The sequence below is a fragment of the Poeciliopsis prolifica genome, unplaced genomic scaffold (assembly GCF_027474105.1).
Source record: "Poeciliopsis prolifica strain line A6 unplaced genomic scaffold, Auburn_PproV2 SCAFFOLD046, whole genome shotgun sequence".
Classification (NCBI taxonomy): Eukaryota; Metazoa; Chordata; class Actinopteri; order Cyprinodontiformes; family Poeciliidae; genus Poeciliopsis; species Poeciliopsis prolifica.
Genome location: NW_026562421.1, coordinates 1,219,758 through 1,245,680, shown reverse-complemented (window position 1 = coordinate 1,245,680; position 25,923 = coordinate 1,219,758). Strand labels below are relative to the sequence as shown.

The window sequence follows — 25,923 nt, the reverse complement described above, 5'->3', positions numbered from 1 at the left end:
TTTTATTTTGTTTGATATTATGTTTTAATTTAGTTTATATTGTGCATTTATGTGCGTCTTCTTGCTTTGACTGGCTGCCACTTTGATGCTGTTGTACCCAAATTCCCCATTGAAGGAAAAATAAAAGATCGATCAATTTTACTCACCCATGCTCAAAGTCTTCAATCAGATTTTGACATATTTTAAAAGTTTAAATACATGAGTGCTCCATAAATTCACAGGAGACACAGGAAAAAGAGATGGAAATAGATAAATGTTTGAATGTTTACATGTTTACATGAATGCAACATTTAATGGGAACTTCGCAAATGTCTCGGGATCTTGTGAAGAGCACCTGATCATAATACATGAACTTATATGAACTTCATTTAAACCAAACTAATTTCAAAACCAATCAAACACAAACATAAAAAATCAGATCACTTAGAAGATTTTCAAAGTTGCCACATTTCCGTTTCACCATTTTACATCATCGGTGACAGTTTTGTACTAAATACTACAACTAAGTTGTCCTAGTTAATGAATAAATGAAACAAAGAACACAACATAAAAGCTAAAATATTCAGTCGTTATTTCATTCCAACATCAGCATGCAGCTTCAGGCAGTAAAAATAAACCCAGGATGTGCAGGAGCAGCAGGTAGCAGAAGCAATGACCAGTCTCCAACATGACTTCTCCATTAAAGCACAGATTAAAAATAAATGGTTCTGACATTTGGGCCCTTTTGCTTCTCTGCGTGCCTCCCCAGCAGCAGTAACAGTCTTTTGTTTTAAAGCTTAATCTTACTTTCTGCTTTCCTTATTTCTTAATGCTCTTTCACCTTTGTAGGTTCACTTAGGTCTTACTGTCCACAGCTGAAGGGGATGAAAGTATAAAAACAGGAAAAAAAGTCCTTCTAAACTATTTCTATCTGTCACTAAATGAACATCCATATAAGAATAATTCATTTTGAGCTCCTCCTTGGTTATATTTGCTCTTTGAACTGGCAGCTCTAACTTTGTGACTCTATGTAGGCCACTCAAACTAAAGTTTGGCTTCTGATTGTGCATTGTAAATTATTCAGGATCCACTTTAGCCTGCCCTCAAAGCTTCTAAAGTTCAAATACAGCTTGATAAAGCACAGAGTAAGCAGTAAATGTTTTCAGACTTAAAGTTAAGACATAGGTCTGCATGAGCTAAACCAAAGTTTCCAGTGAAAACCCAGCAAAATCCAGACAGAAAAACAAAAGGAGGCCTACTCACCTGCATGAGAGTCTGAGGTGATGAACATGGCACCATCAGGGAGACGGAAGAGACAGAAAAGATAACAGAGAATTAGTGTCCAGCAGCAGAAGAATGGTTTAAACTGGGATAATGAGATAATCTGTCAGGTTAAGCAAACTGCTTATTATCCTCATTACCAATCCCCAATCATGCTTCAGCAGCAGAAAACATCACCGATCAGATTTAATAACATCTTCATTCAAAGTTTACCTACTTCACACCAGATGTCCCAAAATGAAGGGTGCTGGTTAAGTGCCTAACAGCTCAGACAGAAATGCATCAATAACTGGCTACACATCTGAACCCCAACCCTTCCCACTGGATCTCTCCATATCAGAGACTACAACGCCTGGAGGGGGAACGCAGCAGAGCTGCCTGGCAGATGGCCACTGACCCTGGGGTGTAGATCCAACAGACATCGGCCTGCCGAAAATAACACTTTGTGCATTATTAAAGATGGAGATGCCAGACAACGAGACAACGAGGACTTCCTTTATGGATTCAATTCATTTCTGCTAGAAATTTTTTCTGAAACCACCTGGTTTTGGTATTGCTAAAGAAACTACTTCCTTATTCAATACCTTATTCGATACATTGATCTCTGCTAGAATGCAAAATAAGTGCTGTAGCTAATATAGAATTGACATCAACATCATTTATTGAGTTTAAACCTCAATCACTAAAGGCATGGTGATGGAAGGTCAAGTGCAGTATTTTTGACACAATGGCATTGATATTTTACATTTTATATTATAACATACAACATAAGACATTGGAACTTTCATGACTTTGCTATAGGAGACATTTTCCTTGGATTTGGAGTTTATTTTGATGCCCCTTTACCTGAGGACCACACAGTAAGCAGGATATTAGGCCCAAAGGAGTCTGGTCAGCATTTGACAAAATAGAGTACTTTATCAGGTCTGAGGCAGGTTGGACTGATGGGGCTTAGACTAGTAAGGTTCAGACTGATGAGGTTTGGACTGTTGGGATTTTATTTTAGGTAGTTTGGTCTGATGGGGATGAACTAATGGTGTTCAGGTTTAGGCAGCTTAGCTTGATGAAGTTTGGTCTAATGGGGTTTGGGTTCTGGCTGCCACTTTGATGCTGTTGTACCCAAATTCCCCATTGAAGGAAAAATAAAAGATCGATCAATTTTACTCACCCATGCTCAAAGTCTTCAATCAGATTTTGACATATTTTAAAAGTTTAAATACATGAGTGCTCCATAAATTCACAGGAGACACAGGAAAAAGAGATGGAAATGGATAAATGTTTGGATGTTTACATGTTTACATGAATGCAACATTTAATGGTCTGATGGGGTTTGGTTTGAAGCAGTTTGAACTGATAAGGTTTGATCTGACAGGATTCTAATTAAAATGGTTTGGCTTGATGGAGTTCTGTCTGATGGGATCCATTCGGATTGATGGAGTTCAAAGTCTGTAGTAGGTCTTAAGTCTGATATTGAAAGCTGCTTAGTCTGATGTCTGACAATGTCTTCCTGAGACCTGACAACATCATAAATGGTGCAGCAATTGGCAAGATGTTACTCTGTATCCCTATTATTCCAGTGGCTATTGGCACTATCAAAAAACAAACATTCACAGCAACACCAGCACTGAAAACTAATTACCTTCCTAAATTGTACCCAAATAGCAGAATGGTCCATGAAAAATGTAAACAATTTGTAATTACCCCAGAGTTAATGTAATTTCTAATTCAACCAGTCTGGGTTTGTCAGTGCTATTATAGGGCCGCCTCTACCAAAATGCAAGTAAACTTTGCAGTCAGTAGCTTACAAGACTAAAAGTGCTTTGAAGTTCTGGCTTATGGATCACCACACATATGTGCTGACAGTTGCCAACCATCTACAGACGACAACAGTAGGATTAAAATGTCCTAAAACACTTAGTTCCACCTGATTTGAAGCTTAAATCAATGCGGCATACTTTGTTTGGCAGATTAATTAAACACCTCCCAGCTGCACAGCTCTAATCCTTTTCCGGTCACAACAGATGCTAAGGAACAAGTCACAACTGAAACTCAAAAGGAGGAGCTCAGCAGCAACCTGTCCACTTATTTAAAGACACAAACCTGTGGCAGAAACATCACAACATACAGAAGATATGCAAAGATTAAAATACTAGGTACAAACATTAAAATACTAGGTACAAACAGGCTACCGTCATCAGCATAGCATGAAATTCTGTAGGTAGTTGATGAGGACAATTAACTAAAGGCAATTTATTATTTTCAACACAGACTTATTCAAATATTCAAGAGGAAAACAGGATGAAAGAGGAACTCACCCTTTGCTGAATAGTTGCATGTTTATGTTCCATTTCCCTCTTTTCCATGGCAGAATCAATGACCAGCTGATCGAGCTGAAAGTCAGTTCAAAATGTGAACACAAAGTACATCCTATATTAATTGATTTAATTAATTGTTTTAATCCTATAAAAACTTGTTTTTACAAGTTTCATTTGTCTAGTTATGAGAACAGCTTTATGTAACAAGCTTGTGGGATTAGAAACAAAACAAAAAACAATGTTCTCCTGCTTAAATCTCATGTTTATATATAAAGAATCTGTTCTTACACATTTTAAAGCTAAAGTTACTTAGATTTCAAGAGTCAAACTCTTAGTGTTCCCAGGATGTTCCCAGTGTTTAAGCACATTTTAAGGTTTAAATATCACATGCACTTATGTAGGTTATTTCAGGAGTGCAGCTTAAAAATGGGACTCTTCAAAATCCAGACTGGGATAAAGGAAAGACCAACAAATGGATTGACAGATTGTTGGATGGATGCAACAGTTCCCAGTTCTCATACTTATTGAGAATCGGAAAATATCTTAATCTAATTGCAGACTTTCCATTAATGAGTGGGAATCATGGATGAACCGATTGCCTTCTGTTGGCATCTGTGAAGGCACAGAGGTTTGGGACTCGCATTAACTTTGTTCACCTCAGCAGCAAGTTTCTTCATGTACGGGTCAAGCCCATCAAGGAGGTTGTAGCCCTGCTGGAACAATGAGAACTGGGCGTTCATGAAGGACAGCATCTGCATGGGAAAACATTAGAGGTCAGCTTGAAGTCTCAGATCACAAGTGTGTGTCTGCAAATTTCTTCTGACGTACCGCATCTAAGATCTCAAATTTCTTCTTTGCCTGAAGGACGTTAATCTGCAGAGTAAAACAAAAGACATCAGCGAAATCCAGCTACTGAGATAACTCCCTCTAGTGGAAATCCTTTGTCTCCTTTTTCAAAAAGTGCAGGAACACCAAAAAGCCTGACTGGAGTTAACTTTGAAAAAGACAATCCTCAGCGTGCCCTCTTGCACATGTCCACATTGACTTTTTTCCCTTCACACTGCAGCGGCGAACACAGCCCCAGGAGGATTTCCAGAGTTAAAAGCTTTACACTGTATGCCGTACCAATGCAAACCTAAAAGATATTTTGTGCTACATTTAATCTGTCACTTAGATGTTCAGTAAAATGCCCTGCAGCTTTGACCTTCTCTGCATAGAGACACATTAAATGAGGGGCGCAAAAGGGTCACATGTCTAAGAGCTGCATAAGAAGGATGCCAGGAGACAAACTGAAGCAGAAAAACATGAGCAGAACAACCCGTGGGACCACTTTGATTCAGTTTCCTTTATGCCCCGCCGGCTGTCATTTCTGGGGTTAAAATAAAATGAAACAAACAACTGAAGGGAAGTACAGTTGTTGCTGCTGGCAAACAGACTAAACCATATTCTTTGTTGATGTAACTGATCAATTTTCATCTAAGTGTCTGAGTATCTGCAATGCTCATTTTTCTAACCTGCAAGACGTAGTCCAGAGCAAGGTGTCGGAAGCACTTTCGGGTGATACTGAGCGCGCTGGTGGCTTCTTCAACCTCGTGCGGCTTGTTCCTGGGTGCCTGAGCATTCTTTACCTGCGCAATTTCCATATCCTCCCGCACACGGTCGAAGTTCTTCTTGGTCTCCTTGAATTTCCGAACATCCCTGTCAAAAATAGACACAAAAAATACAGATAAAACCAGACAATTCCTTCACACCAAACTTTATCCTAAAATTCTAAATTCTGGGTATTTTAAGTCATTGCTGATCATTTCAGATGTTTCTGATGTATAAGTTGTTCCCAGATTAGTATTTTAAGCACAGTAAAGCCGGTTGCAGAGTAAAAAAAGACATGTGCTTTGAAAAAGTATTTATATTCTTAAATTTCTTTACATTTTATCAAGCTAAAAATACAAATTTTGATACATTTTATTGCAATTTTATATATTAAACCAAACAAAAGTAGTGAATTAATGTGAAGTGAAAGAAAAATTAGGCTAGGTTTTAAAATGTTTGCTGATTTTCTCACTCTTTCACAAAGTTGTGCAGCTGCTGCTTCACAGAACGCTGGGCTTGATCAAACAGGATCTGAGAGAAAAAAAACACAGTAAGTTTTAGTCACTTGTTAAAGAATTGTGGTGGGAAAAAAATACCATTTGCATAAAACAAAACTAATGGATTATTAAATTAGTTTATCTTAAATCTAGCTGAAGAGTAAAGCACAGAAGTATTTCTAATTCAGTCACTTTGAAGGGAAACCACCTCTGTATGTTTTCACCAACAGGGGGCGCCAAAGAACATCTTTTCCATTTGGTTCCATATGATGCATACAAGTGATTCATAATTGATCAAGACTGCCTGAAGAAACCAATGGATGGGGGAATGTTGCTCTAATTTAAAGATATCTACTCTAATACAAAAAGCAGGCTGCTTTTGAATTTAAGTTCAGGCCCCCTTCAATGACTCCTGCGCCCCTTGAACGCATGCATTGTCTGCTGCTGCTGCTGCTGTTAAATAGGTCATTCGGGCAGAGAGGGAGGGGAGGAGAAGAGACTTTTGGTTCAATGTCGCCCAGCAGTCACATCCAATGCAGAACAGAAGATCCAGCCCAAATCTACATGTTGTCATCCACCCATGAGCAGCTGTACTGCTCCAGCCTCAATCTACAGGACAGATTTAAACTCTCTATATAATATGGAAGTGGTGAGCTTTAATATATTTCTAGAAACCACCAAGGGTGTCATTTTTGTGATGATTTTGGCTTTAAGAATACTTTTTACTGCCCTGTAAAACATCTGGATTAAAATAAGTATTCAGCATTGAGACTGTAGATTCCAACTACATTCTTTAGAGCTAGAATGGGCCCGTAACCAAAAATGTGGATTAACAGACTCTTTCAAAAGAAATATGGCTTGGAGGTGCTGATGCAAGCCACCCAATGCATGGTGACTGAAAGCAAAACAAGCAGGACAGCAGTAATAAACACCCCAGCGCAGCATAAGGTTAGTTTGAGCATGGAGGTGGCGGGTCTGAGGTAGACGTTAGCCACACACTGAAAGCCGACGGCTAACCCAACATTCCACAGTCTATGGTGTTTGTGCGTTAAAAGACTTCTTGGCTTTGCTAAATTTGCAGCTTGTTGCATTCTTAGACTGCTTTGTGGCAACTGTCACCAAACTTTGACAGGATGGAGAGAAAACAAGTTGCCTTTACAGCAGGAGTGTCAAACTCCAGTCCTCAAGGGCCAAAACAAAACACCGGAATGAAATGGCTTAATTACCTCCTCCTTGTGTAGTACGGTCTCCGGAGCCTTGCTAATGACCTAATTATTCTATTCAGGTTAGGTGCAGGACTTGAGTTTGACACCTGAGCTTTACAGGATTTCTGTAGGCTTCACCAACTTAAAACTTTTTAATACCATTATGAATGGACCTTAATATCTGGGTCTCCACAGAAATATATGACTGTCATCCAGCCGACTGCCGATAAATTTGAAATGTCCTATAATCTAGATAGCCAGCTAGCAAAGACATATTAGAATCTAGTTAACAATAGCCTCCACTATCTTAAGTCACAGAATGTGATGAAGAAAACACAAAAAAACAAAACAAAACAAAAAACATACAAAATATGAGGTTAAATAGTCATGGTAAGATATTTAAGACTTGTGATTATTTAAGGCTGACCTACTTTTCAAAATTAATCTAGGAAATTTTAAGGCCTTGATTTTAAATTTAAGACTTTCTAAGGATGGCCAGACACCCTGCCGGTCAAGTTCTGTTAAAATCTGGCAGGTTTAGAGAAATGTGTTTTTATCCATCAAATTATTTTGTCAACAAATAAGAAAATCATATTGTTTCTCTCTGACAAGGGATTAGAAGAGAGATACAAGAAAAATATGGGACATAAGTAGAAAAGTCCTGACATCAAGGAAAAGTACTGTGGAGCCATGGTTGACTTTATAGATTGAAAAGCCCAGTTATTAGGATTTATGTCTTATCAACAATTACATTATTGGTAAGAGATAAGATTGTTTTCAAAAGGGATTCATGAATGAATGATGAGGATTTTCTTTGCACATCCATGTTTTTCAGGAATAAGTGATGACGGCTCATACGGAAGTCTTTATTTGAATATTAGAGTCAGTCTGCTCTCATTACTAATGCATGTGAAAGAGCCAAACATAAATCTATATTTAATCAAGTTCAAAGTATGCCAAAATTGATGAAAAAAGGGTTACAAAATATTTCCAGATATCTCTGACAATAATAGAGTTTAGGTTTTAAAGCCGCAGTACGTAACATTTATAAACACATTTTTTAAAAAAAACTGTGACTATGTAGTGACAAAAGGTAAATAATCTGTGAAAAAATTTAGCTGCTCTGCCTTCTCCCTGTGGATCTACTACTATCTGCAGAAACACACCACCAGATCAGAAACAACCAACCAAGATGGCGTACATGCTGCTCACACCCTCCTCCTTGCTCTCTGCTAGGCTACAGCTAGTTTCCCACACCAAAGCCTGCAGTGAATGCTCAGGCTTATCTCTTGACCCACTGGAGGTCTTGGTCTTGACTCTTGTGTGAAGTAGTCTTGGTAACAAAACTACTATGTGCCTCTTTTATCTAAAAATCATTACTGAAAAACATATTTAATAAAATTCTGTCATTTTTTATATAGACAATATGACTGTAAGTCAAGTCATTAACAGTGTAGGAATCTTGACTGTTGCTCAGGTCACACTGTTTCTTCTGTCCTTCCGAACAAAAAACTCTCTGGAGGACGAAGGAGCTAGACTTGGCTTGCTCACCACCAACACCCCAACAGAGCGTGTTTGTCCTGGAGCGTAGTACTGGACTGGAAAAGCCACCAGGAAATTGAGGCAAGCATGGGCCAAGACTCTTTAGCACTTCTCATAGATCAATGCTGATGTCTTTGCAAGTTTATGCTCAACCATATGCGCTTTTTGTTTATCTTCCCAGGGTTTTAGAGCCATTTAAACGTGGGTGCGACAAGCAATGCTGGCACTCAGAGGTCCCATGTGCACACTGCCATTTAATATTCTTGAGAGTGTGCTGCAAAAGGGCAGCAGAGCGTGCACAAAGAGGGAAATCCTTCTCCGGTGGCAGATATAACCATCATCATTTCTTATTCATTGAGGCGCGGCTGGAGTGCAACACAGTTAAATGCGGATGCTGCGCTCTCTGACTGAAAAACGAGCTTGTAGAAGAGGGCAAAAATGTTCCTCCACATTGCTGATTCGTCTCAAGGGAATTCCCTCGTCATGCTGCACTCGCATGCACACTCCCTGTTCTACTTTACATCAAAGAAACAAAGAAAGCCTTTGATGAATTGTATTATTGTCCACTAAGACTGTCAGCTCTGATATATTTGAGGGGAAGGAGAGGGAAAAACGAGAGGCTGAAAGCCCAGCTGAGCCAACGGTGGAGGACGCCAGCTGATCCCAGGCCAAGCCGCACAACCGAACCAGACAAAACAGAAGATCTGTCGGTCTGACAGAATCACTGACAGACGGATGGAAACCAAACATCTACAATTCATACGAGCTGGGAAGCGGTGAAAACAAAAAAAAAAAAAAAAAAAAAAAAAAGAACGCATTTTTAACATTAAAATTTCAAAGTCCTCATATTATAAACTTACTGAGTGCCAGGAAATCAAAAAACACTTCTACTTGTTCAATAAAACAAGACACCGGATAGCCTCAAGAAAAACTTTAACACATTGTTCTTATTTATGGAAGTAATGCAGGAATCTCTTGGTTAAACAAAAAGGTTCTTTTTAAGGGCCTTATCTCACCACTTATCTCACTCTTTTCAGTGTTACTGTGTGAAGAATATGATTTTATGACTTGTTGAACCGTTAAGTGTTTGGTTTTGAGGGGGGGCCGGAGGGGAAGACAAAATCAGCAGAAAGTTAATTAAAAGGAGGAACAGTGTATCATTGGAACACAAGTTAAGAAGTACAAAGCAAAGGTAATGGCTTCCCTTGACCAAGATACATGAGCAGTACTGATATCTTATCAGTTCAGAATATCACAAGGATGAAGAGATCATGTTGTTGTCAGGAAATGTTAGGGTGTGCAGCCGTTCATCTATGAGCCACAACAACAGAAAGCGGTATATGGTGTCATTTGTAAGAAGTTTGGATGAAATGTGAAATGAGACAGTGATTTTGTCAGTTTTTAACAAATTATTCAATTTTCTGTGGTGGATTTTTGCTTTAATTCTTTAAGTGTGCGCGCATGTGTCTGGCTAATGTTCCTTAAAGCTACATTTTGGCTCTCTTCTGAGCTACAAGTGATTTTAATTCAGCTTCAGTGCTTAACCACGATGTAAGTTTCCTAAATTATATCTTTTTATAGCGAGTTTATTTTCCTGATGTGAGCTCCGCTGTCCTCTCCTCTCTCCCATAAATAGTCAGGAGTTGTCTCAGTGCAGTTCAATTATAATTCAATCTAGCTACAAATTTCCACACAGCTTTGGTATTGAACTATGTGGCTTTCAAACCATAACTGCACTTTGGCTGTTTTGGCTGGATTTTACAAATTTTAATGATATTCTGGACTCTGCTGTAGTGGTTGGACTCTGCTGTGTTCCTAGTTCAATGCAACACTCCCGCACTGCTCACAGTCTGAGTACTTAATCTATGTAAAAAGCCTGGTTTTGGACTCTGGAGGTAAATGAAACAACTGGTGGATAAAAAGGTTCTGTGAAAAAAATATAGGTTAAGAACTGGTAGATAAAAGAACATTTTATGTAGTGGTCATCACGGCAGTGGCATAAAACTATTGTTTGTGGTTACAAAAGTCACACAAATGATCTGAAAATAATTATTGTTGTTCAGTTAGTTCAATAATAAGACCACTCATGTGGCCCAAGCCCAACTCATACCTTCATTCTCTTAAGTCAAGATTTATTTCAAGGATACCAGGATGGTTTTGTGGAGCCTCGTATTGTGCCAAACCTCAAACGTTAATGCAATATTATTGAGGGAAGAACCCCCAGGATGTTATTTTTGTAAAAATATTACAATTTCAGGGCTGTGCATGCAAATTTGACATCACCATTTATATTTCTGGCATGCTAGAAAGACTTTTTGCACCAGTTTGATGTATATTTTTATTGGTTCCGATGCAAAACTTCTTGTTCTTGTGGTCACTGTGTTTAAAAAGAAGAAATATCACCAGTGTCGCATAGAAACAGTACCTCTGTCAAACAATTCTCTACTGTAACATCCACTCACTGCTGACCATACATTTTCCACTCTCAACCCCCAAAAAATCTCTTCTCCTACAAGTTCACACCAGTTTGTGTTTTTATAGGAGCTTGTCTGTAGGACTTTTTTCTTGGCAAGTTGCTCCAATTTCCACATATGCAGCAGAGATTGAAACCGTGCTAACTGTCGGGATTAAAATAATGACTTTTTTTCTTGTGTCGCTCCGGATATTAAGCCGCTAACTTCCAGTTCCACGTATAATTATGTTCATATGTCACAATTAAACCAATAAGGTTGCCAATATATGCTTTAAATGTCACAAATAATAGTTGGTTTCCTTCAGCGTAATTGAAATTATTAGACATATTCTAAGGTTTGAGTGTAACATGAGAATATCTTGAGAGTGCTGTCAAAAGATATTTCTCTCCTTACAGATTTCTTCAATTTCTGCTTGGTGAATAGTTTTTTGTTTCTTAATAAATATAATCATAGTTTGAAATTTTGCTTTTTGCATCTCTTGCTGAAGTTTGAAGAATTTAAACATTTAAGTATAATAAAAAAAAGTGAAAATGGGGAACATCTCACTAATTCAAAAAACTTTGAATTAGCGAGACTTGAACCCCCCAAAAAACTAATAAATCCATAATTCTGAACTAGTGATAGTGTCCAAAGTCTAGTTTATAAGGTTATAACAATCTGCAGTCTCATTCAGAAACATTTTATGACTAACTTTACTATGATGCAGCAGCCAAGAATAATTTGAAATGAAACTGAAGTCTTTAAAATACTTTCCAAAGCCCCTTAGGGTTTTTAAAGCAGGAACTTGAATCCAAAGAGAAGCTCATGGGGTTCCTACAACATCCATGCATGCAGTTTATATAAAGCACTCTGCAAAATGTCAAAGCTGTGCAGGGTTACTATTGTTCAGCAGCTAAATCTAATCTATGCCTGCCAACATGACCTGAACAATTTAAGCTCCCATTGCTGTTCAGAACTCTGGCCTCTGTCCACATCAATAGATTGGGAGAAAATGGAAAGAAAGGAGTAGCTGATTTGGACTCCCAATCATTGCAGCTTCAGAGAGGAATGTCAGACACATAAGTAGGCTGAGGCTGAGAAATTTGCTGCACTGTTGGTTAAAGTTAGAGGACTTCGAAGACCACAGAGACCCACAGAGGTGAAGGAGGTCAGGAGTCTTAAAAGCAAGGAGGGAAAACAACACAGCAGTGAAGCACATGCTCTGTTTTGTGTAAAAAGACAAAAGTGGAAAGAAAAATAAAACACTAAAAGCCAGAAATAAGAAGACTCCACATTTGGCATGTATTTTGAGTAAACACTGAAGCAAAGTTAGAATTAAAGCAAAATTGAAAAATATACAGCTTTTACGTAGCTCAAATGCTTAATTTTTAGCTGTGCTTCCCTTCGTTAACTTAAATTATCAAATCAAAGCAGGTATACCAGCTGATGACAAAACTAGAACAATTTTAAACATAAAAATATTAAAATATCTTTAAAAATAAGTTAAAAAAATATGCAAAAACCTATAAAAACTATATTTTGTGCAACCAAACACAAAAAAATTAGTTGACCAGAATTTGACAGGGCCTTTGTCAGTGATTAGTCAGTCTGAAACCACAATATTTAGTGTGTGTGTGTTTTTATATTCTTTATTTTTAAATTTAATTTAGCAGTAACTACATGATACTTAAACACTACCAGGTTGCACTGACAACACAGTAACAAGCTTCTAGAAAAAAATCTACATCTTTTCAAATGCACTTCTTCTAAGTTAATATTTAAAATGTTTTTATGGAGAGTGAAGTCAAATTGAAGTCAATTTTCTTGTTTGCGTGCACAAATTCAAATTTGTTGTTCCTTCATGCTGCTACTTTCAACCCGGTCATGAGACTTCAGCAGAGAGCAGGAAGCTAAATACACGACAACAAGTTACATCAGTTACATCTTTTAAAAGAGTTCAATTGACATAAATCATGGTTGATTCCGTAAAATCTCACTGTTAAAAATGAACAGACTAGGATAGGTCTATGGGCGATACAAAACATGTTCAATTCATTTTTTCCACAAAATCATTCTTACAATATGAGATTTTAGTCTGCCCAGTTCTGCTATTTTGAAATTCTTTCAGAATGAGCTGTTCTAGGGCCTCTTGTCACTTTAAATCCAAATAAGCTGCTGTTGGCCACACCTCCCAACTCCCAACATGATGTCCACTTTGGATCACTCACAACAGACTCCTCTGCAGCTAAAGTAAATAACTTGATGATTTGCAAACCAACACATGGCAGTAAATCAGAAATCGTGTCCTCCCGAATGTGGCATACCACATTTTGAGGAATGCAAACAAAAAAAAATACTGATAGATTCTACACAAAGCACTCCACGCCAAAGCAAAGCAGAAGTGGCTTGGATATTGAGGCACAGGAGTTTCAAGACCAGATTGTATTTTTTTTTAAAATCAGGATTGTAAAAATATTTTAGTTACCAATAATTAACAGCAGTCCAGAGACAGTACTAGATGTATGAAAAGCCAAAAAGGGAACAAATTGCACAATAATGATATTCAAAATGGAAATTATGTTTAGACTTTTTTTATTATTTGGAAAAGCAGATGGGAGGCCATCTTTCCTTGATTACATTTGTATTTATTAGTTTATAAATTAACATACTTATTTGTACTGGTATTTTTTTTGCATAAAAATTAAATTGTGTGGAGTATGATAGTGAGTGGAGTCAGTTAAAATGTGGCCATCATATTGCACTAAATGGAAGACATGCTTGCTATGAGCGCCAGCTAGTGCTCACATTGTGTTGCTGTTCTGTATTAGCAGTCCATTATAAACTTACCATGTGGTAGTTTATGATCTCTTGCAGGCTTTCCCCACACTTTTCCAGGCACTCCTGCAGAAAAAAAAAATACAAAATGCACACAAACATTTTTCTTACTTCAACCATTATTAACCTATTGAGAAATAAAGAAGCAAATAAAAGCTGTCACAAAAAATATAAATATATATTTATTTGACTTCCAGCTGCAGGAAAGTGATCTGGACGTCAAAGCGGAGGAATGTAACAGAGGTGTTTTTTAACAACCTACTGGAAATAGCTATTACTGAAGCTGATTCATGTCTTTTCCTGATTAATTCCTTACTTTATTATGGAAAGTGAAAACATGAACAAGAATTTAATAGGAAAATAACAATTAGTCACAAAGCAGAAGCCATGGAGACTTTTATTAGAGCTTTCGTCTTGAACCATTAAAACGGTCTGAAAGTCCAACCAAATTCTTCCAGGCTTGATCTGATTCTCACTGACTAATAAGTGTTAGTAATAACATTTGTTCACATAAATACAGAGCTGCAAGGCCAACACCCAAAACATTAGGGGATTTCTCATTCACTGACAACACTTTAAAAATCAAGTACTGAATAAAAGACACAGTTTTGTATGTTGCAGGTGGAATGGAAGTGAACTTGTCAGAACCTCACCGAAATCATCTCATCCTTTTTGCACTGCTGAGACAGATCCCGGATGCCATTGACAAACAGCTTGTTGGCACTGATGTACGCCTTTCCAGCCTCGATCATCCCGTTGCATAGCTTCACCAGCTGGATGGGGAAAAAATGGTTGGTTCAACCAAACGACTACTGAATAATTCATGAAGTCCAAACAAAGTTGTATTTTTTATTTTTGATGATTCAGTTTTTAAATGTCATCATAAGGGGGAATCTTACAACAAGAAGAGGGTGAATTTAAATCTATTTAAGTCCAAATGAAACTGATTTTGCAAAAAAATATCTCAAAATCAGCTTCAGATCATTCTGACCCTGTACTGTAGCCAGCTGGGGGCTAAAAGGGCAGAATGGAGACACATATACACGCAGAAACAGTTGATCTGAAGTACTTTCTACAGAAGAAGCTAAAGATGTTTTACTGTCACCTGATAGTCCAGCAGAATTAGTTCAACAGGAACAAAGTGGTAATATTTGTTACATTTTCAGCTGGTTCCTTGTCAAATGAGCCAAACTCTTTGAAACACCAGTTTCCTCCTTCACCTGTGGTGGCGCTGCACCAGCAACCACTGAAGGAAATGACACATAAACCTCTGAAGAAGACGCTGAGCACAACTTCCCTTTTCACAAAATGTAAACAAAAATAGATTTTGCTAGGTGTAGCATTTCTCTTTTGTCATTGAAGCCCACGAGCCATTTCTCCCAATCCAGGTCGGATATTTTGCTCAATTTAAGTTCTTCTGACTTAAAATAAGTAGCCATTTTAACTTGAAAATGTGAATGAAAATAATATAGGAATGTGTGCTTGTTCAACTTGATGAGTGCAGTTCTCTTGCATTTTGTGACAAAAAACCAAAAAAAAAAAACTTTGGTTTAAACTACACTATTAAGTCAAACTGTCTCACAGATATTAGAACCTAAAAAACAATGTTTAGAAACTTGTCTATGGTTGTTAAATCAACTTTCTTAACTCCAAAATTATGTTCTTATTGACTTTACTTGCATTCTCAAGGCAAAAGGTAAACCTTCATTTTCAAGTTGAACCACTTTCAAAATGTTTTACAGTGTATGGTCTCAAAAGTAGACAGGGAGCGGGCTTTATGGAAAGAAACTAGCAGATGGTTTCAAAAGAAAAGGAGGCAAATAAAGAAAAGATCAGCTTCACATTCTACTTTTAGAAAAAAAAAATCTTCAATTCAGTTATATAAAATCCAGCTGCGATCCAGTTCAGTCCAATATAATTCACTCTTACCACCGTAAGAGTGAATTATATTGGAAATATATATTGGAAACATGGAAGAATAACAAAAGTATAAAACAGGATAGAACTGGGTCATTCAGAGGTTCACATGTAAAAATCATCATGATAGCTAATGGAATAGAAGCTAAAAATGAAGAAATATGATTTCTGTCCTCTGATGAACTGCTGATCTCTCCAGAGCATAACCAGCTTTTCGCCTGATAACCGCAAGAGACCGCAGCAACTGCCCTGCGACCCCAAATGGATAAGCAGGCATAGACGATGGATGGATGATCTCTCCTTTTAATTTTAATATTGCAGCAACATTTGGGATCAGCTGAAGGACTTTTACAGAGCTATGAATTTGGGAGTTCCTGATAGCAAAAACTGAAAATTGTCCAAACACATGGACCAGTTTTTCTTCTACAATATATCCACAGAGATTTAAGTTATTTTACATGTAAAGATGGGTTTGAAGCCTGGAAATGATGGATGAAAGATTAGAAGATAAAAATCACAGAAGTTTCCAGTATTGATGGCATTAAAAGGTCAGCCTGACTAATTCAGTCTCCATCCGACATGCAAAGTCAGGGTCAGGGTAGGACCAGATGGATTCTTGACACAAGTATTACAGGAAACGCATCTGGCTTCCTCATTAGAGGGCAAATGGAGGCTCTGAAAGCCAAGATACAATTTGATGACCTCTCACTGAACTCTTTGAAATGACTTGAGTGACATTTGATGTCAATTAAGGAGAAACGAGGCAGCCAGAGGCGAAACTGATTAATGTTAGGCAAACTGGATTAAGAACTGCTTGGATGGAAGTTCTGAGTCTAACAGGATCACTGTGTCTGATGTGTGCTGCAACATGCTGTAGCATGAAAAATTTCGCTCTCTTTTCCTTCTCTCTTTTTGGTATTCTTGATTACTACAATGCATGCTTGTAAAAAAAAAAAAAAGAAAAGAAAAAAACACAAAGTCTATATGTTGCAGGAATTGTTCCCTTTCCATAAAAAGGGACAGAGAACGTGGAATCAATCATGTCTTATACAGCAAATGAAGCCAAGGCTGAAAGAGAATTATTTTAATCTGATTGATGCAGCAGCCCTGATCACCTAACATCGAAAACAGCAGATTTGAGCCTGCTGTTAAAAAAAAAAAAAATGTAATTGTTTAAAAGTGTTTTACAAAATGTAAAAGCTGCCTTTGCAAACTGCAACAATTCATTCAATTAATAGAGATTTAATAATCCCAAAGGGAAATGAAATAAGACAAACAAACAAAAATAACAGCAAAAAGTCCTAACAACAAAAACCATAACACAAAAAAATGTCCCAAGAACAAACAGTAATAGACGCCACAAGAAAACAACAAAAGCCACAACAGAAGGTATGCTAACACAGACGTCATGCTAGCAAGGTCATCATAACTTCCCTTGTGGCTTGCGGCTGATGTATGCGCCAAGATGTGTGTTCAGTAATGTTCTCAAAGGGTGCATTTACACCAGTCCTGTTTAGACAACTTTAATTGAACTTTATTTTGTTTACCTAGAAATCCAGTGGGTTTGGGGAGGTGTCAATGTGTATTCAAACTCTGATGTGGACTGAAAAAGTGATCTTAGACCGCCTAAAAACAGCAGCCTTGGTTTGATTGAGAAAAGGTCTGGCATTCCAAAACAGGAAGTGGACCACAGCACAGGGCATTCTGGGTAAATACAAAGAAAACAAACATGAGAGTGTAGTGATAGCGGGAGAAATGGCCTGTGCTTTTTTACCAAAACCAAGAGAAATTCTATAGCCATTAAATTATGATGCTACTCCATTTTTTGCTTACTAATTTTAAAAAAAAGAAGTTGCGCTCAGTGTATTTTCCAGCGTTTTTTTTTTGTGTCATTTCCTTCAGTGGTTCAGGTGAGGGATGGAAGGAACAAGTTTTTCAAAGGGTTTGATTTGTTTGACATGTTGCAGTGATTTAGCAGTAATGACAGTATTATTATTTTTTTTTACCTTATCTAGTTTTGCTTCGATCTCCACAACTTCTGTCTCCACTTCATCAATATTTGCCCTGAAAAGGAAACAGAGACGTGAATCACTCAATGCCTGAAAAGCAATGTTTTACCGCACAACTCAAATAAATTCCACGAAGGTCATTCATCTCAAAGGAAAACAGCCGTTTTCCAGTCAGTTTAGTGCTTTCCCACATTCTCACAGAGTTCTGCAACACTCCATAAATCTCCCAGTGACGGAGCAGGTTTTTGTGGAGCAGCAGCCAGACGTGTTTGAGCTGCACCCGCTGAGAGAGTTGGGGCGAGACGCCTTTTGGGGAGCAGCGCGGATCTGTCAAAACACAGTGACAGACGTGGTCTCCGGACAGCGAGGTGAAACATGTCTATGTCGGTTTCATGAAACAAACCACCTACACACTGCTGAAACCGCCGCCACCACCGAATCCCCGCCCAGCCGCATCTGGAGCCCCCACCCAGCCCCTGAGAGAGAGAAAGATGTAATTTATGAACACATGCTGCTCCATGATGCAGCCCTTACAAAAACTGCTGACGTCAGAGTCGGGGAACTAGCAGCTGACGTGCAGAGGAACCATATGGATTCACTGTGATTAGTCGCAGTTAATCAATTATTTAAATAATAATCAACTAATTTAGTAATCGATTAATTGCTAACAGGACCATGCAGATTCAAAAAAGGCATTTTGCTGAAGAGAAAACACTCTGAGAGCAGTAATTAAGTCAAAACTTTTATCTGTGATGTTCAGAACTTTGCAAGTGGCACCTGGTTCAAATTCTGGAAAAAATGTATCTGTTAAGCACATTTTGGTGTCCAGTTATTAATGGGTTAATCCAAGAAATTATCAACAGATCAGCCCTACACCATACTGATAGTAAGTAAATGCAGAAAGAACTTAATATTCACTTACTGACATTAGAAGATTTTATTTTATCTTTTTGCTGCAAATGATCAAACATGCCTTGTTATTGCCGCTTAGGCAATACAATGTTTATTTTCTTCTTTAAAATGGAATTGAATTACTTATTTGAATCTTTTAATGTATTTCCAATGTTGCATAAAAGAATCTTAAATAAAAAACACGCAGAATGTGACCATTTTTAAAATCTGATTAATCGATTAATTGTCAATAACTTAATAATTGTTAATTCCAGCCCCATTTTAAATACACCTGTCATTGCGTTGATTCTTATCTTTCCATTTTTAGCACCAACTTTAAGTCCAGAGTAAAGTAATGGTCAGCTGCGCGGGCTAAAGCTCTGATTGGGGCAGTAATCTGCTGACACCTGCAGAAATGTTTATGGAGCTCAACAGAGCAACAATGAGTCCCCTTCTCATGAAAGTCAAACTTGAAGTACAAATAGTGACTCAAAAGCACATCAGAAGAATGCTCACTGTTTGATGTCAAAATGACGTAAATGATTAGAGAAGATAACTAGATAGAGTAAATCACTAACTTCAAAAAAGTGATAGCAGTAAGAAAAGAAAATAGGAACCCTATTTTCTTTTCTTACTGCTATTTTCTTTTACCTATTGTCTCCCGTTTGGTCGCCCATGGAGATCAAGAATTGCAATTGTTTGGTCTTATTCAGATGGGTCAAAATATATTTTTGTTTATTGTTTTAGAATTTTAAAGCTGTGAAGATGGACATTAATATCGGTTTTACAAATAGTGAAATACCTAAACTTTTAATACATGCATCAAATAGATTGAAACCATTGCATTATCTGCCATTTATTTTGAAGAACCACACGGACTTGATGAATCATGTCCGATCTAAATTTCTCTATCGGGGATTTCATTTCTCATTTAAACAACTTTTTTCTTGTAATTTTACAAATTTCACCTCGCAATATCACATCTTTATTCTGCTATTATGACAATATTCTCGTGATAAAAAACAAAAACAATTGTCTTAGTCTGGTCCTAATATTTCATTGCAAGTGGCCTGCTGAAATACTTCAAGACATTAATAATTTGCACAAATATAATCAACTAATTCCTGATTAACTGATTCAGGACAGCAGAAATTCTTCCTAAACCTTCATCTGGAACGAAAAGGGTGACTATTTCTGGCAGCTCCTTCAGCTGCCCTCCCTCACACACTTAACTGAGGTTATGTTGCGAATCATGCAGCAGTCTCCTGATGAGAGCATTTGTGGCGTATTTCGGCCACGGCTGGCACCAGACATAACTTAGACCTCATCTCTTCCCTCTCTGACTGGATTAGCCCGCTCGAGCCGGCTCAGGGGACAAAGGCTGGCACGTGTTGTCCACCCCCACAGCTTCCAACGCCTTCCATCTCCCTTTACATAAACTGGGAGAGAGGAAGGAGGAATCATCCAGAGAGGAAATTCATGTCAAAAGTCTTAACTCAAAAAGACTGGAGATATGCATTACTTAAATGACCAATCCCATATTATTCCACATGTGGATGGTCGTTATCATAAACTGGACTGATCTCCCACTGAACAGCTTTGAACCAACCACAGCTCGGGGTATGGTCACAGTGTGTAAAGCCGTTTTCACTGCTGAAGCAATTTTTTTTTTGGTTAAATTACTGCTTTTAGATGATAATGGAGAGCTTAGCAGCCACTGGCTTTTCTTTGGACCCGTTGTCCTCATGCCTCTCAGCTGCTGCCAGCTGATTCTGAAATGTCATATTCTATTTTCCAAATGTCAACGCTGGCTTTCAGAAGCTTTGCTATTTTCAGATCATCAGCGGTTTATCAGAGGCAGCTTAATATTGCCTCTCAGTAGCCACATCGTCCAGTAGTTGAAGTTCAATTATGCATGAAAAACTCCTGTATTTAATCAGAAGACATATTATTTTCAGATATAGTCGATATTTTTAAGAAGGGTTTTGAGAATCTTTTGACTGTATCTCAAGATTTGTTTTGGAAAGTAGAATTAATGTGTTCAAAAGAATAGGTAGCTTGGAAATGCAATGCTAGTTGATGCTGTTAGCTGGTATTTGGAAAGTCAACTTGTCTGGATTTTGAAGGTTTGCAGTGGCAACCCAACTCTTTCAATTTTCAGAAGATTGATTGAAAAGTGCTTTGTAATATTTGTGTAAAGCTTGGGAAGCTTGATATAAAGCCCAAACCTGGTTTCTGGTCTCTTTGTTGACTGATGTTCTTTAAAGAAATCTGTTATTTATGGGCTATAAGAATAAGGGGACACGTTGTACACTAACATCTTATTTTGTAAAAAAAAAAAAGAAAACTTTGAAAACAAGGAGTTTCTTTTCTACAGAAGAGAATTAGGGCTGCTGGAAAAATAATAATTTTGACTTTTTTTTCTTAAAATTATGACAAAAAAATCTGAGATCTTCAGTTAAAGTCCAAATTTTCTTTTTTAAGTGACTCTAATCCTATTTATACTTTTCTCTTTTGCAAGACAATCTGAATTTCAAGATTATCATTTTACTCTGTAAAAGAAAAAGAACAAGACTGAGAACAGCATTGGTTTTTCCAGCAGTGGCGAAGAAGGAGCCCACCAGTTAGCGTTCAGTGGACGACACTCGGTTCGGCCAGAGCGGTGCAGCAGATGTGTGCTCTCTGACTCACAGGACAGCTGCTGCCCTCAGGCTGTGTCCTCTGTCTCACTGCACACGCCTCCCATAATGGATGCACATGCTGCCCTGGGCCCGTAGCTATGGCAACCGTCTCCTAAGTGGGACGGAGATCTCCCAGCCGTGCAAGCGAGCTGAACCCCGTTCACACAAACTGCACAGGCAGTGACACAATGATCAACAGGGCTCCTGTGGCAGGTGGCTAGTTAAAGCCTGTTACACTGCTCTACATCCTCCTGTGTTTCACACATCTACTCCTGCACACCCTCTCGTTAATGGATGATTAGGACTTAGATGGCATTAAAAGCAGAAGTGGCCAAACAAGCCTGCATGCGTGAAAGTAGCGAAATTAGGCAGCGCTTTAACAGCATAATAAAAATAGATTATGCTGAGCAAGCGGCAGCTCTGGTGGTTTCTGGCTGGCGACATGCTGACTGGGAATCCAAAGAAAAGCCTGGAGTGCTCAAACCTTCTGATCTGTTATACCTTAAGTAAACAGCAGAAAATACAGATATTTGAGTAGAAAGAGAAAGAGCTGTTTTTTAAAAGAAGCCAAAACTCTAAAGTTTTTGCATGAGTTTATGCTGTATGTGAAGCAGATGTCTTAACAAATCCATCTGGTGATTTTGTGATGGGATTCTGAGCTGCAAGCAGACACCAGGAAGTGATCTCAAAAAATATATAAGGACACCAAAAACATTCTGTAGATTTCTGTAGCTGTACACTGTCATTCAAATCAAATTAGCAACAGATGAGAGATGCTGCAGTGTAGGCTAGGATAACAATAAAAGGAAGGTAAATAGAGCCTTAATATGTCCACAAGTTTAACAATTCCACAATTTCATCATCTTTCTGCTTTTTCCCCCTTTTTCCCTGAAGAAATATGGGGGGAAAACATCATATAATGAATACAAAAAAGGTTGAACTAGTCCTGTTGTTGTCTACATGCAGTTTGTGGATCCAGGAATGTCTGACAAACGTTTACTGGTAAACGGAGGTTAATAAGGGTTGGTGAGTGAGTATTTGGTGCTTAGGGATGTTTTGTGCAATCAAAACATGATTTGTTTTTTGAATTCAAGTCAAGTTTGTTCCCAATAGGGTTGGACTCCACCAGGGCCAGATCCTCTTTGTGGTGTTCATGGACAGAATCTCAAGCGTCTGCTTTGGAACTTCATGAGTCTGTGAACACAAGTTATGATCTGTGTTGATCTGTGATCTGTATTATCTGGTAAAACAGGATGTTGTAAGCTCATCAGAGAATGTATGAAATTGTGTGAGTGAATAAACTGAATAAACGTACTTTTTTTTGCAGATGATGTAATCATGTTGGGCTACGTTCAATCAGCATGCAAATGCACTTTTTTTGCCCGTATGCGACACCATACCATATCCAACTTTTTCACAGCAGTTTGAACAGTCCAGTTACGGCTTTTACATGTTTGATCAAATTTGTGAAGCCATTGGTATATTTAAGTGTGTGGGACTGATGCACAGTTATGAAATAAATTTGTAATCTATTAAATTCATGTCTTGTTTGAAAAAATTAACTTTTCAGTCAATTTAGAACAATTTTTCTGTATCGGATCGTTATCAGCCAATACTAAACCTTTGATATTGGAATCGGAAGTGAAACAAATGGACTAGTGTATCCCTAACTATCACTTGCTAAAATAAGGGGATGAATTTGGCTTTTCAGCCATAGAATTAGGATATAATTAAGCTTGGCATATAGGTGTCGCTCTTATCTATAGGAGTTAGACCCCAGGGAGGACCACCGACCTCCCCGAGGAACCAAATATAAACACTTTGGGATCCATGAGGGGCTGGAGAATGTTGAGACGGATATCTGTTGTTTTTGTACCTTAAATGAGGGTGGAATAGAGAGCTGGATGGCTCACTAGAGCAGGTGGGTGGAAAAACTCTATATTCACCTTGAGGCTTGAGTTATTCTTAGTCTGCTGTTTGCTAATGCCTTTATGCTTGTCTTCTGTAGAGCACTAGACAAACAGAGATTAAACTGGACTACATAAAACTTTGCACTTAATATTTTCCTTCACGTCATTTTTGAAAGTTATTCCATCAGCAACTTTTTGGCAAATCAAACAGTAGCTCTATTTTACTGCATGCTGCCATTACAATTCCCCCTGGTTTTCTTGAATCTTCTCACATTATTACCAAATAATAGCCTTGAACTAAAGACCTTAAAAGAAATCTATGCACTCAAGCAGTTGGCGTCACGTTACCACACCTCATAATACTGTGCATTCACGTTGCACTCTACTTTGAACTAACCCAATCATAATACCTTTAAGGTGGATGGGTTTTAAGTTTCCTTGACACCCTCTTACTATTGTTCCTGAGCTTTTATTTCAGCTCAAAAGCTCAAACATGCCCTTCATAATAAAACTGCTTTGGATTTCGGTTTGGGAAGTCGGAATATCATATTTCTGGTTCAGACTAATTCCAACATGAAGCAACATCTGCATTATGAATAGCTTTGCAAAATGATAATCATATTTAAGACAAAAATATGCATTGTTTGGAAAAGTGCAGAAAAGCATCACAAGCCTGGAAACAAATATCAACATACCAGCCATTTAAAATAAAATCTTGATTTTCTGTTAAGCCACTTCCCCCTCTAAAAATAGGAGTAAAATGGTTGTTCTATAAAGATATGAGATTTCCTGTAAAAGATATTTATCAAAAATTATAAGATGCATTTTTTTCAAAATGTCAAGCAGTATTTGTGGCTTCTAAACCTGTTTTATTTAGCTGGACTAAGTGCAAAAATGTGTCTTTGGAGCATAAAGGTTGCAGATCCCTGGATTAGATAAAAAGCCCACCATTGGAAGTCTGCTCTGCCAGTTTGCTGTGTGTGTGGCCGAACAGCTGACTGGCAAGCTTCGTTTCTACAAGCCCACACACTCTTCCACTGGGTTAAATATAGAGAACACCACGGATTTTCTACCAGGAGCCGGAAGTGTCAGAAAAACATTCATAGATGCATTTCTATCCATGACAACATACAATGTCAATATATTTCATATTCAGGTGTGTCTTTTTTAATTTTGTGATTTTGATTCCTGACAAATAGAGAAACTGTTATTGTTGTAATTGTTGTATCTTCTCAGGGGGGATTGGGGTTGGGGGCATTACTTTTCTTTTCTTATGTACTCTGTAAGTAATAAGTGCTAATCTAAAATATTTTATAACGACCTGGCTTGCAAGGAAAGACAAGTTGAATGTTGAACAATAATTTACCAACCCTGGACTTTTCCTATGATGTGAGAGCCTACTTATGTCCTGTATATTATTGGAAATATTCTTGGAAAAAGCAATAAAAATAATGTTGAAAAAACTTTCTTTTTGTCAATGCAGTCATGATTTTTCCAAAATCAACACTGCATTTTGTTTTGTTTTTTTATTTGAAGTGCATATCTGGTTTGTCAGCGTGTTAAGTGCAGCGCCTCAGACGGCCAGCCTGCCTGCTGAGGGTGAACTTTTGCCCGTCTGCTCCCTACACCACTATTGCTTCCTCTTCTCACACACTGCCACACCCCGGCCACTTATCCCTTTTATTATGTTATGTTAGCTTTGTGGTGAATCTCTTAAAAGCCACAGACCACAGCTCCATAAACCCTATAGGAAAGAAGGAGCTTGAGGATCTAAACATTTTAAGAAGAGCATCAATAATCTTGTAGCAGAATTTAAAACCTCAAATTAACATTAAGTTATAGAACATATGAATTGCTTAAATGCCAACTGTAAGAAATTGATTAACATCAGTATGTGTGTCACCTTTAAAAGTTCGAGCTCTCTGAGAATTATTTACTCCAAACTGTCATATGGAGTACATTACAGCTTAATTAAGCAGAAAAACAATTGATTAAGAAAAAAATATGTTTTATTGAGTTTAAGCTTAAAATCTGGTTTAAATTTGGTCAGGATTAGATGATTTACATTTTCACTAGAATAACAGATTGAGCAGTACTCTATATTATTATCAAGAACAAAAGCAAATTAACCAGATAGGCTTTAAAACAAAGCTTCAATACAGTGATTGTTACAAGTTACAACATAAAAATAGAAAAATTTTATAATTTTGTGGCTATAAGTTACATAAAAATACTGCTAATTTCATTTTAAAATAAAATGAGTAGATCAACTGGGAAATCCAGTTGATCTTTCAATACATATACTTGATAATGTTTGTCACAAAGCATGCTGGATTTGGAAATGTTGGGCAACATTCTGGAAACTTCAAATTTAAAGTATTTTTAGCTACCTGCATGAATGCTAAAGTAATTTTGAAGTATGTTTTAAGTAAAAACACAAACTGCAATCCTGAGATGTTATAGTTCACAAAAACATTTGATTATCCCAACTGAGAGGGAGAAGAATGAAAAGAAACACTTATGGTTGTATTCAAAACTTCCCTGGAGAAAAAGTTCAACAACTTCCCACACTAAGTGTGCCAAAATTGGAATTTTATGCTTTCTTCCACTGCAGGATCAGGCTGTATCATGCTGGACCTTGAGCAACATGTGCACATATTTTCTGAATTTCCCTCTGCGAGACATTAGTTGTGCTGCTGTCCGTCATACAAGCGTTTCACATGTGGTAAAGTAAGCATACCGGCCAGCGGGCAGGCAGGCAGTCAGTCCCCGAGCTGAGGATAACATTCCCACTTAGAATGAGTAGATGAGTCCAATT

General features: G+C 37.7%; 1 protein-coding gene across 2 annotated transcripts in view; it reads right to left on the bottom strand.

Moving 5' to 3' along the window:
* Positions 1–25,923, bottom strand: part of LOC129377122 (arf-GAP with coiled-coil, ANK repeat and PH domain-containing protein 3-like) — a 52,257-nt gene that overhangs the window by 12,633 nt on the left and 13,701 nt on the right. For both annotated transcript variants that reach the window (XM_055056866.1, XM_055056867.1), the window contains exons 2-10: positions 17,621–17,678; positions 14,351–14,470; positions 13,710–13,763; positions 5,638–5,696; positions 5,090–5,273; positions 4,404–4,448; positions 4,232–4,327; positions 3,576–3,650; positions 1,243–1,254 (exon numbers count right to left, since the gene is read on the bottom strand). In XM_055056866.1, coding sequence (XP_054912841.1) covers positions 1,243–1,254; positions 3,576–3,650; positions 4,232–4,327; positions 4,404–4,448; positions 5,090–5,273; positions 5,638–5,696; positions 13,710–13,763; positions 14,351–14,470; positions 17,621–17,678 — 703 coding nt within the window. The remainder of the gene's footprint in view (positions 1–1,242; positions 1,255–3,575; positions 3,651–4,231; positions 4,328–4,403; positions 4,449–5,089; positions 5,274–5,637; positions 5,697–13,709; positions 13,764–14,350; positions 14,471–17,620; positions 17,679–25,923) is intronic.